We start from the raw sequence: 14,427 nt of genomic DNA on the forward strand, positions 1-14,427 counted from the left end.
TTTTAGATCTGGAAATATTTCTGAAACGCCTGTTTGCTAATATGGAGACTGACACGCCTGTTTGCTAATATGGAGATATGATATCTATATTTGTATAGTTCAAGTGGGGGGAGGGGGGGTTGCAGTGTGAGAAGTTTTCAATTGATTTCTACTCATTTACATTACCTTTATGCTATATGTATGAGTAGTAATTAAAAAAAACTATAACTATACTCCTTCAAACTCTCTCAGGACTTGATCTCCAAGTGGGAGAAGTATGTCCAGGAGCACCATCTCTATGACAACCGTATGGAAGACTTCAAGGACTGGATGGCCCTGGCTGGTCAGCGGCTTGACCAGTGCTCTCAGCCTGTGGGAGACCAGGAGTCACTGGAGGAGAAGAGGGCAATGATCCAGGTGAACACATTGTTCTGTCTCTTTCTTCTCTAATTTTGTTCAACTTTATTAAAATATGACCTTCTTTCATATCATGCATCTGTCATCCATATTTTTCCTTTTTCGTTTCTTTGTATGTTACTCTCTGATAACACCTCTAATCTTCTGCACTTATATGACCTATTTGTCTGGCAAATGCCTTAAAACTCTTACTAAAACCAAATTTGCCTTTTCACTACGCTAAGTGACACTTGTCATGCCAATGTGAAAACTGCCCTACATAAGATGTTTCATGAATGCTCTTTTTTTTCTCTTCTGTCTTGTGCTTGTCATTGTCATGGCATTTTCTTTCTTCCGGAGTGGCACTTCTGAGTGGCGACGAGGCTCAGCTTTACTTCTCTTTTCATATTGAATTCTAATGAGAGTAATATATAATTTAATTTTTATGTATACCTGCATGGGTGTTTACGGTCTAGTACAGCCAAGAAAAATTTCCCTCGGGGACAATAAAGTATTATCTTATCTTATCTCTTATCTTATTTTCTTCTGACTTCAGATGCTTTTCACGGAAAAGGAACACGGTCATCAAAAACTGAGTGCAGCCGTGGAGTCTGGAGAAAAGCTGTACCCAGACACGGCATCTGCTGGCCGGGAGAAAGTTCGCGGTGAACTCCGTATGGCCAAACAGGACTGGGAGAATCTGTTCTCCGGCCTGAACGACGCTCAGCGCCGGGTGGACTCCTATCTCATGCAGTGGAGCTCCTACACAGACCAGCAGGATCAGCTGATGCGATGGATGGCGGAGACGGAAGCTGCTCTCCGGGCTGATGTAGACCTCCGCAATACGTTGCAGGAAAAGAGGCTTCAGCTTCAGACCCACAGGGTGAGGGTTTAAACCCCTTTCTCTTTTGATTTTCTTTTTTTCTGTTACTTGCTGTTCCCTTTTATATTTGCTATAGATTGTTGGGGGATAAATATGACTTTCTTATCTTTTATTTACACAATTTATTTGCTTGATAATTTTGTGTGTGTTTTTTGGGGGGAGGGGGAGGGGATTCTTCTGCTTTACAGATACCAGTTTATTTGTTCTGTGGTACATTTCTTCTGTGTAGAGCAGATTATTCAGATAGATTTTTACCCTCGATATTTTCTCACAGGGTTTATTGTAGGTACTATAAATTACCGTTGTTGATGTAGCAAAGAGGCAATTCCAGTGAATAAATATTGAATATTTGTAAACTCTATTTATAATTCTACAAATATTTTTTCCTTTGTTTTTCTCCAGAGTTTGCTGCAAGACATCAGCTCCCACCAGAGACTGATCGACTCTGTCATTGAGAAAGCACAAGCCGTACTGAAAAGCACCACCAACCCTGAAGTGGCCGACTTCATCACCAATGTGAGCTCCAGATATGAAAAACTCAATCTGGATGCAAAGGTAAAGAAACAGTTCAGTTGTATGTTGTATACTGACCTATTTATTGTTCTAAATAAAGCTGAAATTGTCCAAGATGACTACCTATTACCACAGAGAAAAGTGGTTCGTTTTTTCAGTTCTAGTGAGGGTTTTACAGCACCTGCAACATAATTAGTTCATATAAATGTTGAAGACAAGAGGAGTTACTTTAAGAGCAACATACAAAAAAGAGAAGGAGGAAAGAGGAGGGCAATGGGGATGTTGTAAAGGAAAGAAGGTGCAAACCACACCAGAAATCCCACCAACCACCCAGTTATGAGACTCATCTTGTCGTATTTTCTGGTATCCTCAGAACCTGATCCAGAGAAGCGAGCACCACGTGGTGCTGCACCAACAGTTCCAGGACAGCATGCAGGCCGCCGTGGACTGGATGGCCCTGATGAAGGACAAGCAGACTCTGTGTGCAGACACCACGGGGGACAGACACACCATACAGAACAAGCTGGACAGACTGCATGTGAGTTGTGTTGGGGAGGGATTAGAGATAAAATATTGATGCTACACTAAGAGCTCATGTAGAAGTTTTGTTGACATTGGAGAAAAGACTGTTGTAATACTGGATGGTCATGTGAGTTTTGTTGAGATTAGAGATGAAAATATTGTTGTAATACTGCGCACTCATGTACCACATAGAATAAAGACTTCTCTACCCTGTCTCTCTCCTCCCAAGCAAATTCTGTTCATTCATTACAGTTTTGTGATTTTGTCTGAGTTTTTCAACTTTTTGTGCCGTTTGTCACATCCAAGATTGTTTTTTAATGAATATCAATCAGTTAGATGTTAACTTGGTTCGTTATTGTCAATTCTCAGCTGAATTAGGCCTATGTGCTTTTTTAAACTGTTAATACCCAGTGCACAGTGTCAATAGGATTCAGTGGGTGAGCCATGGCTAGCAAGATTTTCCTAGGTATATTGATAAGACACATTGTAGCCTGCAGGTGTTTAGCAGATATGAAGAAGGTGTTTGAACTGTCCCCAGGAGCTGATCACATGCATGCCAGAGGGTGGCAGCAAGCTGAAAGAGTGCGACAACCAAGCCCAGGTCACCATGGACACCACGGGCCTGAAGGGGCGACAGAACATCCAGCAAGAGCTGGAGGTCCTGCGCCTGGACTGGGAGGACTACTCCAGCCGACTGACCTCCCTGCGCGACAGCCTGGAGCAGGCCCTGCACTACTGGAGCCTGTACGAGAGCAGCTACCAGCAGATGTCTGGCTGGCTCAAGGCCATGGAGAAGCAGGTGAAGGAGTGTCCGCTGAGGTCATCGCTGGAGGAGAAGCAGGAGCAGCTGGCCAAGTACCAGGTGGGTATTATGTTAATTCATGTGACATGGGCTGGTCATGTGACTTGTGATGATCATATGTGGCTCTGGCTGTTCATGTGACATGGACTGGTCATGTGACTTGTGATGATCATATGTGGTTCTGGCTGTTCATGTGACTGGGGCTGGTCATGTGACATGGACTAGTCATGTGATGCTTTGTCAGGCTTGCCAACTTGTTTCCTAAGGCTTACCAAAGTTCTATCTGACATTTTTTGCATTTGGAGTTACCAAGACCATGAGATCGAAACCAATGCTCTATCTGCTCTATTAAAATCATAAGATTAATTGGAGTCGTTATCAAAATATTCAAAGAATTGTATTAGAAAAAGCTTGACATGTTTTGAATCTCGACATTTTTTATGTCAAATTTCTTAAAACTAGGTACTGAGCAGGTAGAACTTTGTAATTCTAGGGTAGCCGACTGTCCCGGATGTGGCATTTGAGAGTTTGAGTGCGATATCACACTCTCAACCCTTAAAGCAGTTCCACTTGAAGTAATTGTGTTTGTTGTTATGTAATCTAATGTCATCTTTTTGTGTGCCCTTGACTGGGTTTTGAAAAGGTTGGCAAGTCTGCTTTATGCTTGACAGTGATTTGTGAGAGAATTGCTGGGATAAGGAGAAAGGCTTGTTGCCCTTTGTTTTTGTGTTTTGAACTTATCATTCTTCAGAGGTGGTTGGTTGATGCGCTGGATGAGTGTGCTTTTTCTACATCCTCTTGTTTTGTCATTGTCCTAATCTTTGCCCAGACAAATGCAGTTACTACATTGACTTGTCACTGAAAAAAAATCCCCAGTCCTCCATCATTTTTAACATCTTCTCTTCAGTACTGTTTGTTACTCGTACTTTTTAGTGTTAATGAATGCTTGAACAGTGTTGTAGATGTTTGCCTGACTGTTGTTTTGGGATAAAATTTTCATTCAAAGTTGTGTGTTATTTGTTAGTGCATAATATTCGTAGAGTAAGAGGCAGAATACTGATGTTTTTGTTTAAATCAAGTCTGATCAATTGTTTGAAGTCTTTGTGCATTTAGTTTATGTAATTGTCCACACTATGCCCCAATTTTTCTAGTAGATTAAAATTGTTTTCAATGTATCATTTTTTAAAAACTATACTGGCCCAGAAAATCTTAAGAGCTGTAGGTTCGTTTTCTTTGTATCAATCATACTCTCAAGTAGATGCTAGTGTACCATTGTTGTTGATGGGGTTTTGTAGTGTGTTTTAAAAAAAATCATACTTGTTTCAGCTTTTTTATTTATCATAGACTTCTGGTTTTATGTTCCTACTCTAAACACAAAACCTATAGCCTGACAATTCACAAAAATGACAGCAATGTTTCAGATCAATTCATTATCATTATCAAGTTACAAGTTTACTGCTTATGGAATTATACTCTTTTGATTTAACCTTTTATCTTACATGTGTGTGTGTGTGTGTTTGCTTCATTTCATGTAATATACCCACCATACATTGCAAATCTCAGGCTTTCCAGGAAGATCTCGATGATAATGAACAGGAAATTTGTCAAGTTGTCACTCAAGGAGTAAGATTTCTCCACCATTCTATCTGTCATGGCTTTATTAATTCTGTAGACACACGTATCTTGGACTTGTGGGGGAGTCGCAACACGCCAGCTTTTTGACCGCATGACCATCGGCTGTGTCCAGATCTTATGACTGGCTTTTGGGTTTTTGTTTCTATATGCTGATCTTTTGTGTCTGCTTCCTACTTTTCAGCTTTTGTCTGTCTTCCGTAATAATAATAATAATAATAATAATAATAATAGGTAGCATTTGTATAGCGCATATCCCCGCTCAACAGCAGGCTCTATGCGCTTTACACTATATTATTACCCCAGCAGACCATAGAACACTGCGGAACATTCTCAGCTCCCCGGGAAGCATACAGTGCAAGCAGCCGATGAAGCGCTCAAACACTAACAAACTGACAAGATCTTTCGCTGTCTATAGCCGGGTACCCATTCCCACCTGGGTGAAGTGAGGAAATTCGTGTAAAGTGCCTTTCCCAAGGACACAACGACGGGCCCTTGACGGGATTCGAACCCACGACCTTACGGTTGTGAGTCCGAGAGCCTAACCACTAGGCCACCGACGTACATCTCTTATGTTACAGACAGGGTCTTCCCGATTTCACTTCCTTTCCATTCATCTTCAGTCTTCATTCATCTTGGGTGTGGAGTAGTCAGGTTTAAATGAAAGAACTATTGTGTGGGTGGGAAGGTGAAGAAGAAGGGGCTTGTGGGTCTGCCAAGTCCTGCTTTTCTTCTCCGAGATTGCTTTTCAAAATTCATATTATAATGATGTTCCTGATTGAAAACACACAAAAATGGACAGTTCTTTTTATCAATGATAATAGTTAAGTGTCATCTGTGAACTTGTACTTTTTTAAAAACAGTGTTTATTCTGTTGTCTGATGTTTTGGTCTGTGCATGCATGCATGGCTCTGTTCCTCACTAACTCTAACACTTGGTGACTATTCTCATATAAAGTGTGTATTCTTCTTCAAAAATTAAGTAACTGTCACCTTTTTCATGGCAGTTCATTTTAAATGTAAATGCTGCCTTACTAAAGTGGATTCTAAATAAGCTCCTGTACTTTTTCAAAACCACTTGGTATGGGTTATTGAAATAGTATGGTTCCTATCAACAGGGGCAAAAAGTGATGCATTGACTTTTTGAAAGGAAAGGAGCTGTCCACAGTATCACAAATGTTTATGTAAATGAGACACAGCCTTGTCATTTAGTCTATTTTGAGCGCTGAACCTTAATGCTCAAGTCAAACAAATGGTCTAGGCTCGAATTCAGTTATTTTTCTTCTTGATGCTGAAGTCTCCTTGATTTTCAAAATTCTTGTTTGAAATTTGATTTTTGTCAGGCTTGTTCTTCATGATTTTGTCTTCAATTGAGCTTTTTTAGGCATGCAGCTAATAATTCGTTAGCTTGCACTGTTCACAAGGTTATGCAGAGCAGATAATGTGATTGAAAGTTTGTATTTCAGAGGCTTTTATTTTTCTGTCTTCTTTGCTTGCTCTTTACGATGCCTTATTTTTCTGGCTTGATAATGTGCTTGTTTCTGCAACATGTTCAGTAGTGAATATTGAATATCCGTCGAAAGTCATAGGCCCTACTGTCATACGATGGGAAGATTCAGGTGATAACACTTGCTTTCAATGGGATTTTAGTGTAAAATGAATGATGTCTCTGCCTGCTCGTCGTAGCATCAGCTTCAACAAGTCGCACTTTTCCCCCACAGACCTTGTGCAATCTCTTGTCTTGTTGTAATAATGAAAGCATGTTGTCTATGAAACTAATATCCTTACCGCATGTTTTGTATGATTTTACTTGAACTTAAGTTTGGTAATAATTCTTTAAGGAAAAGATTTTTGTGTCAGGCTTCATTGGGCATTCCTGTAGGTGCAAAGTCCATTTGTGTGATTTTGTTCTTCATGAGGTATGCTTCGATATGGTCTCTGGGTAGACAATTGGTTTCTCATAAGTTTGTCTCAAGATTGGTCAAACTCGTCAAATTTCTCTACACACACCCCCCCCCCCCCCCCCCCCCCCCCCCGTCAGTCCGATAAGAGCTTCTTCAAAAACAGCCTAAATATTCTCTTAACGAAGTACCCATTTTTTCATACCAGGGTAGTTTTATTACTTCAGTTTGTGAATCCTAGCATCATAACGCAGTGTTTCTTTCATGGATACTAAGGGGTCCTAGATTGCGGTCAGGTATCAACACGTATAACGTGTGGTTAAAATCTGCTAGCTCAGTTATATCATGCTGGACTACAGAGAGATCAGCCTTGGTTCAAATAACCAAAATGGCAATTTTAAAGTTGAGTTATTTGTAGAGTTTTCACGGCCAAATTGGCTTGGTTTTATTGGAGATAGATGTTAAATTTGGAGGTCCCGCCTTTTAAATAATCTAAGTGTGTTGAAAGGGATGTTAAACCCACACTCTTACTTTTCAGACCAAATGTGATGTTTACTTGTGAGATTATTTCGTACTTATCCTTTTTCACAGTGTTGTTCTCATAATGTTGCCTAATCTGCTGCTAAACAGATGTTCTTCATTTGAACGTCCGTGGGCTATGAGCTGAAATATTGAATGTTGTACATAAATCTAACCTCTAAGTGAAGTATCCTATGCATGCTAGTCTGAGAGGGCTTGACCTGATGAAACTGTCTTTCATGGTCATAACGTGATCTCTATTGTGTAATATTTGTTTGTTGATTGAGCATTTGTGGAGATGAAAGTGGGTTATGTAAATGTAATTTATTATTATTATTTTATCATAATTATTATTGTTTTCGTCATCATCATCATCTAAATCAAATTTCAGTGCACTGTCTTTCTCTGCAGATTCGCTTTCTCTGTATGATGACTAGAGAAGAAATATTTAACTTACGTCACGAGAATTTTTTCTACACAATGCTATTGTGGTGAACCTTTCTTTTCATGCTCAGATAAAGAGCTATCATACAGGGAGGGGCATGGGTGTTCCATTAGCTCAGTTGGTATCATGCTGGACTATGGAGTGGTTGGCCCTGGTTGGAATCCCAGTCTGGGTGTTCTGGAACTCGGATTGTTTTGCTAAGTTTTCAAGGCATTCAACCTATTAGGCTCAGCCCTATCAGAGATGGATGTTAAATTCAGAGGTCCTGTGATTATAGTATGGAAATGGTATTGAGGAAAAAAACAACCTTACTGCTTCGCTACAGATGCTAGTAGTTTTAGTTTTCTCAGTTGAAATAAGCATGATAGAAGATGTTTAAGTCAACAAACCCACATCTCCCTGGATACCCTGCCATGTACAGCATTATGAAACTCCTTGCTCTTGAAGCTTCTGTGACCTACAGTATTTTATAAACACACTTCAAGTCTTAAGTGTCAAAGGGTACATCTGCCTGGTAGCTCTGTTTCTTTTTTATGTGTGTGACTTTCTTTTCTTGTTACCGTAATGTTTCCAACACTACAACCATTATTTTGTCGTTGTGCTTCACTTCAATATTTTTAAAGTCTGTTTTTATCGATGGGTCATATCACATCGTCGGTGTTCTTCTCTAACCAAATTAGATCAAATACTTTGTTCTCTCTTCGAGAGCTGCCAAATATTTTGTTTTGACTATTTGTTTTACTTATTATAGTATCACCAAGGGGAATAACGGTTTTGAATAATTTCAGACAAAAGCAGTGCTAGACGTAATTTAGCGGATGCACAGTTAGAGATGGACATCGACAACATACTCTTATGACTATGATCAGGCATTATTTGTTTTATCTGTATTTACCTTTAGTTCAAATCTTATGTGTGCTTTTTTTTGCTTGCAGGAGTTGCTGCAGGAGATCCGTGGTCAGCAGAAGGAGGTGGACAAGTTCAGCGACGAGGCCCAGACGCTGCAACAGTTGACGTCGGAGTCGCGAGTGGGGAACTTTGTCTCACAGCTGGCCTCACGCTACCAGGCTTTGCTCAGCTCCGGCAAGGTTGGCTGCTTTTGTAGGCTTTTGTTAGATAACAAAAAAATAAAAACCCTTCTTAACAACGGTTGTTGGGTTAATTTTTAAAAAATTTTCACACTCATACCTGTTGTTTCCCTGGGTTATCAAGGCTCAAATGCCAAGTGGTCTAATCTTTATACGACTTGGGAAAATTGTCTTCAACAAGCATAGCAATGCATTATGTATAAACAATGTGTATAAGTTTTCTCCATAGTCTGTGGAATAATAACAAAAAAAGAATTTTGTGAGCCTTCATTTCAGTGCTTGGAGTCACTTTAAATAATTTTACAATTTTTTGTTTTGTTTTCTGAATGTGAATCTTGAAGATGGATTCTTGAGAGCGCTAACTGTACATGAGTTTGCACTCGTCTTTTTGTTTACAGGAACTGATAAAACGCTGTGAGCAGAATGTGGAAGACCACAAACTGTACAAGGACAAACTGACCGACAGTGGTCAGTGGCTTGAGAAGGCCCAGAAGAAGTTTGCCCAGTGCTCAGAGACAGGTGGCTCCCGGGCTGAGCTGGAGACGAGACTGGACAAAGTACAGGTGAGTTTTGTGACATGGTCATGTTTGAAAGCACTAGAAAGAAAGGTTTTACCATGTGAACCTTTTTTCCACTTTGAAATCACTTTTTGCCTCTTTAAAAGAAATCAAGTTTTTCTTTGTAGTTGTGACTTGCTGTTGGAATGTCCTGCTTTTTTTTGTTTTACAATCTGCACAAAAGAATTTGTGCCGGATGAAAGAAAAGTCTCTTTCCACCCCTTTCCCACCTCTAACAAATTCTAAAAAGCAATTAAAGGTCCACTCTATAACTTAAAATCTGAGTCTAAGTTCAGTCTACCTGTTAATCATAGTGTAAATAATGACAATAATAATAATTGTTATTAATATTGTCACTATCTTTATTACTTTTATTATTATTGTTATTATTATTATAATGCAAATGATAATAAGAATAATAACAATGATAATAATAACAGTAATGATAATAATAGTAATAGTTTGTCCAGCAACATCTGACAATGACCTTCACTTGAACCATTTATTTTCCTGTTTGCTCCTTCACTGTAGGACCTTGTTCGTGAAAGAGACGCCGGCTTCTCCAAGCTGAACCAGTGTGTGGAGGCCGGGGAGCGACTGTACCCGAGCACGGCACCGGACGGTCGGGAGGTCATTAGACAGGAGCTGCGTAAACTCAAACTGGGTTACGAGAGTATGTTTGACGAGCTGAGCAACGTGCAGCGTAAACTGGAGGTGTCCATGGTACAGTGGACCTCGTTTGATGAGAGCTATGGTCAGGTGAGAATGGGCTAAGGACTTCTATTTTACGGAAATTATTCACCCTTTCTTTTCATGCCTTGCTTTATTATTAGGTGGCTAACAAACAAAACTCTTCAAAACTGATAATGTCTAGATTGAAGAAAGCAAGACAAAAAAACGTTATTCTGGTTGAATAACAAGAACATAAAATTGCTTTCTAATTTTAGAAGTTTGCTGATAAACAATTCTTTGATTCTATTTTGGGGTGCGCTTTTTTGGAGGCCTAGACTAAAGTGTTTAAACTATAGATTATAATGAGCTAGGCAAAAAAAAACCAATGGAATATCAAGGGGTAAGGACTTTGAGACTTTATATAAAATAATAATGCTGGATCAGACATATTTGGGCTTGAAGCTTTATTATAGCAGTGCCTAAGTAAAGTGGAGTCAGTAAAAACTGGGAACGAAGTACTATGGGTATAATTTGAAATATCGAAATCACCTACAGGGATAGATAAACGTTTATTTATTTTAACTTTTCACTTCTTTTTGGATCATCCTCATGCAATATTTTTCTATCTATGGATAGTTTAAAATTCACCAATAGGGATAGATAAACATTTATTTATTTTATCTTTTCACTTCTTTTTAGATTATCTTCATGCAATATTTTTCTATCTATGAATTACCGATTGTAAGTAAGTCTTAAAAATGTTTTCTTTTACTTTTTTTGAGTTACCATTATGTGGCTTTTGTTGTGCAGGTGGAGCACTGGCTGAGACAGATGGAGTCCCAGCTGGAAGGACAAATCCCCCTGAGGGCAACGCTGGAGGAGAAGAAGACACAGTTCCACAACTACAAGGTGAGACATGCTGAGGGGGACAAAATAAAGGGAATAAGTTGCTTTTTAAATGTAGGAGCAGGACTATATTTTCTTCTTTTGCTAATCAAAGTTTTCCTAGAAAGAGTATGGTTATGAAGTTACGCATCAATTGACACAATTAAGATCATTTAGGGGCCGCCGTCAGGGCCCAGCCAGTGAGAGAGAATACGATGTCCCAGCAGACTGGGAGTACTCAGGAAAAACTTCCCATGTGGGAATCGAATTCATGTCTTTTGTGTGTGATGGTGAAGTGACTAACCAGTACACCTCAGACGGCGGTGGAGTATTGTTATTATTTCTATTTGCTTCGTGGATTTATCATCAGACAACTATATATGTACTCTAGTTCATAAAAAGTATTTACAACATCTTTGTCTCAGCATTTCAAAGTTTCCTCTAATTTCATTGTCTTGATTTTTCTTGTTATAGAGAAGTGGTGGGGTTGTTTTTATGAATAGGCATCATGTTCTTGGAGAATTCATTTGCAAAATATGGATTTAAAGAAATAAAAGCACACTGAATGTATTTATTGGAAATCGTAACATATATTAGACTGAGAGATAATAATATACTTATTTCCATCCCGCTGGTATCTCCTATCCTCTCCAGGCTCTCCAACAAGACGTGCTGTCCTACCAGAGGGTCATTGAGAGCATCAACGACAAGGCCAACAGCCTGGTACAAGCCAGCAGTGACCCCGAGCTCACCAAGTTCATCTCACAGACTGGAGCACGTTACAAGAAGCTCTGTGCTGCTGCTAAAGTGAGTGTTGAAGAGTTGTGAAGAATGAGATTTTACATGACTTTATGGCACATGAACAATCCAACTGTTTATTTTTTTCTGCTGAAAAATATCTGGAGAAAAATAGTGAAAACAGTTTTATCATGCCTAATGGGATGAGAGTCACATTTTGGAAAATAATTGTGATTAATTATTTTGAAATAAAAGTAGTGAAAGATTGCACTGAATATTAAAAATACCCTTAATAATATGTTGTCAAATGAATGTCGAAAGTTATTTTACAGGGCTTGTTAAAAGTTCCAGGATTCTCTAAACTATGTTTGCAAGTCAGCCACAAACTATCAGTAGAGAGTGTTTAGAAACCTGCGACTAAGTTTGGAAAGATTCTGCCTATGTGAGGGTGAAGTTAGAGAGGGAAAATTTCTTCTTCCTGCTGTTTCCTTTTTCACTGTTAGTATTCAGACTGTTGCTAAATAGATCTTTGATTTCAATGGCAATCGTCATTCAGTCATCGAAAAAATGAAGTAAAGTCCACACTGATGTGCTAATATATATCTCCCCTTCCCCCCCCACACACACACACACCTTCCAGGAGCGTGTGAGCCAGTATGAACAGTTTGTCAACGACCACCAACAATACAATGACATGTACAATGCCTGTGTGGACTGGCTCAATGCCATCAGGGAAAAACTGTCAGCCTGTTCGGACGTGTCTGGTGACCGCCATGCCATTCAGAGTCGGCTGGACAAGATACAGGTATGCATGCATGTACTGAATAGGACTAATATATGGACATCTTTTTCTTTTTCTTTCTTTCATGACTGGTGATTGAAATTCCCACTTTCTCACTGTTCTAATGATAATGGGCACTACGGAATTGTTTCAAAAGTTTCATGGGGTCTTTTTTGTGAATGGTTATAGCAACTTGAAAATTTTCTGTGATAATTGCAACTACTTACTTTTCTGTTATGGGATTTTTTTGTTTGTTTTATTGTGGAGTTGCATCGTGGAAAAATGGTTGTTTTTATTTCTTCTTTAAGTGTTTTTGAATTAGTAGTTATTTTGAGTTTCGTCGGTGCACCACACTGTGCATGTTTTCTCATTAGATTGTGAAGCCCTCACACATTGTGTTCCCCAACTTTTGTGTTTGCCCCAGTGGTAGGAACATTGTGTTTCTGTGGATCTCGTCCATAGTCAATCCATCCGGACGTGATGGGTGAAAAATGTTTTCACTTTTATGGAGTAATTCACACCATGCTCTAACGGACTGCTATGATCTTTTAAAAAATCATTTCACCTGGGAAGAAACTGAATTGGGGAATTTCGTACCCCCAAACAAAAAGGTTTATAATTTCGCATACTGTGCAACATATGAACTATTGAAAAAATTTTCCTTCTCTCTGTGAAAATGCCAATTTTAGAGACTAATGGCAAGTGGATTAGGAAAAACAAAGATTTAAACTGTTTGAACGTTGAGATGCAATAGAATAGAACAAAATCACAGGGTTTATGCACAGACACTGTTTGAGCACTGAGTCATTTTATGGCACGGCACAGTGCAGTGTGAAATGCATATTGCCAATGTGTGCTCGTTGTCTTTTGTTCATTGTTCATTTTTCACGGCTGGATCTCACTAAAGGGTGCTATCTAAAACAATTTAAACTTTTTGACCAAATACTGAACTTTTTTCTTCCTTACTTGGACACTGTATGTCCTGCTTAATCTATGGGTTTTCTTGGTACTTCAACAAGTTTGCTGTGGGAGGTTGGTGGGCACTTTATGGTGAGGTCTTCTCTTATTTCGTTCAGCATTTCTATTGTTCAGATTTGTTATTGGCATAGTCGTTAAAGGGGGGAACTTGCCTTAAACTGAAATTCTGTATGGAGAGGGGGGGGGGTGATGGTTCTAGTTCTACAACATATCATTCGTTTACAGGATGATGTGGTGTGTTGTAAAATTTCTACTGTAGCTTGGTTACACGTCTACTGAGCCAAGGACTGAATTGTAGAAGTTTTTGTTCATTGAATATTTCTGTTCTTTTGTGACATTGTCCCAAACAGCGACGCTGTGTAAGTGACTTTTCTATTTGTTTTTTATTTGCTGTAGTTCATGCAAGAGATTTGTTTGACTTCAGACAAGTAGTTTTTAAAATTGAAATAAAATACTTTTTTGTCCTTTTTAAACTTATTGCCCTTTACTTAGTTACAGCTGAGCTCTTTTCACTGACTAATGGTGGAAGAAAGATAGTACAGTAATTGTTTGTGAAGACTATTATTTTTTAAACAGAAATTTTTTGTGTGAAGAGGTTTTCTGTCTTCATTCATTAGTTGCCCTGATATCCGCCTGCTTATAGGGGTATACAAACCCCCAGACATGTTGAAATCTGAACGTCATAATGGGATATCATTCGTTTTTTGTTTTTTTTTGGTGAGACTTACAAGGTCTCAAAGATAGGGAATGACATTATTGCTCTTATGTCATAACTTTTAATTTTTCACAATTTCATCTTGTGAAAACAATACAGAGAAGATATTGGGAGCTGGGTTGCTAAATATTTAATTTTGGGGTTGAGTGCTAATTTTAGTTGATGGGTATACTGTTCCTTCAGGTAAATGAAATCAATTCTAGGAACATGGGCAATGATAACGATGGCTATACTAGGGACAGCCAAAAGCTCAATTATAGGCTTTCACTTACAGTATCGTATCAATATCTATGACCTACTGATTTTTGCTGCTTTCTTCTCGTTCTTGTTTCCAAACAACAATATGTGTAATCAGTACCGTCGAACCGGCTCAAATGGCCACAGTCCAAGACAATCACCTGTACAAACGATTACTTCCCCCC

General features: G+C 38.9%; 2 protein-coding genes across 2 annotated transcripts in view; both read left to right on the forward strand.

Moving 5' to 3' along the window:
* Positions 1 to 207: 207 nt before the first annotated feature.
* Positions 208 to 1,599, forward strand: LOC106011142 (nesprin-1-like; the record flags this gene model as incomplete). The annotated part of the gene is made up of 2 exons (XM_013079750.2): positions 208 to 396; positions 932 to 1,599. Coding segments are annotated over 2 exons (528 nt in total), but the record flags the coding sequence as incomplete, so codon positions are not given.
* Positions 1,352 to 14,427, forward strand: part of LOC118477316 (nesprin-1-like) — a 24,549-nt gene continuing 11,473 nt past the window's right edge. Inside the window, exons 1-11 of the mRNA XM_035968498.1 lie at positions 1,352 to 1,399; positions 1,661 to 1,813; positions 2,145 to 2,309; positions 2,832 to 3,155; positions 4,659 to 4,718; positions 8,527 to 8,679; positions 9,078 to 9,242; positions 9,768 to 9,995; positions 10,719 to 10,817; positions 11,448 to 11,600; positions 12,172 to 12,336. Of these exons, the coding sequence (XP_035824391.1) occupies positions 1,352 to 1,399; positions 1,661 to 1,813; positions 2,145 to 2,309; positions 2,832 to 3,155; positions 4,659 to 4,718; positions 8,527 to 8,679; positions 9,078 to 9,242; positions 9,768 to 9,995; positions 10,719 to 10,817; positions 11,448 to 11,600; positions 12,172 to 12,336 (1,713 nt within the window). The remainder of the gene's footprint in view (positions 1,400 to 1,660; positions 1,814 to 2,144; positions 2,310 to 2,831; positions 3,156 to 4,658; positions 4,719 to 8,526; positions 8,680 to 9,077; positions 9,243 to 9,767; positions 9,996 to 10,718; positions 10,818 to 11,447; positions 11,601 to 12,171; positions 12,337 to 14,427) is intronic.

This window comes from Aplysia californica, unplaced genomic scaffold (assembly GCF_000002075.1).
Source record: "Aplysia californica isolate F4 #8 unplaced genomic scaffold, AplCal3.0 scaffold00062, whole genome shotgun sequence".
Lineage (NCBI taxonomy): Eukaryota > Metazoa > Mollusca > Gastropoda > Aplysiida > Aplysiidae > Aplysia > Aplysia californica.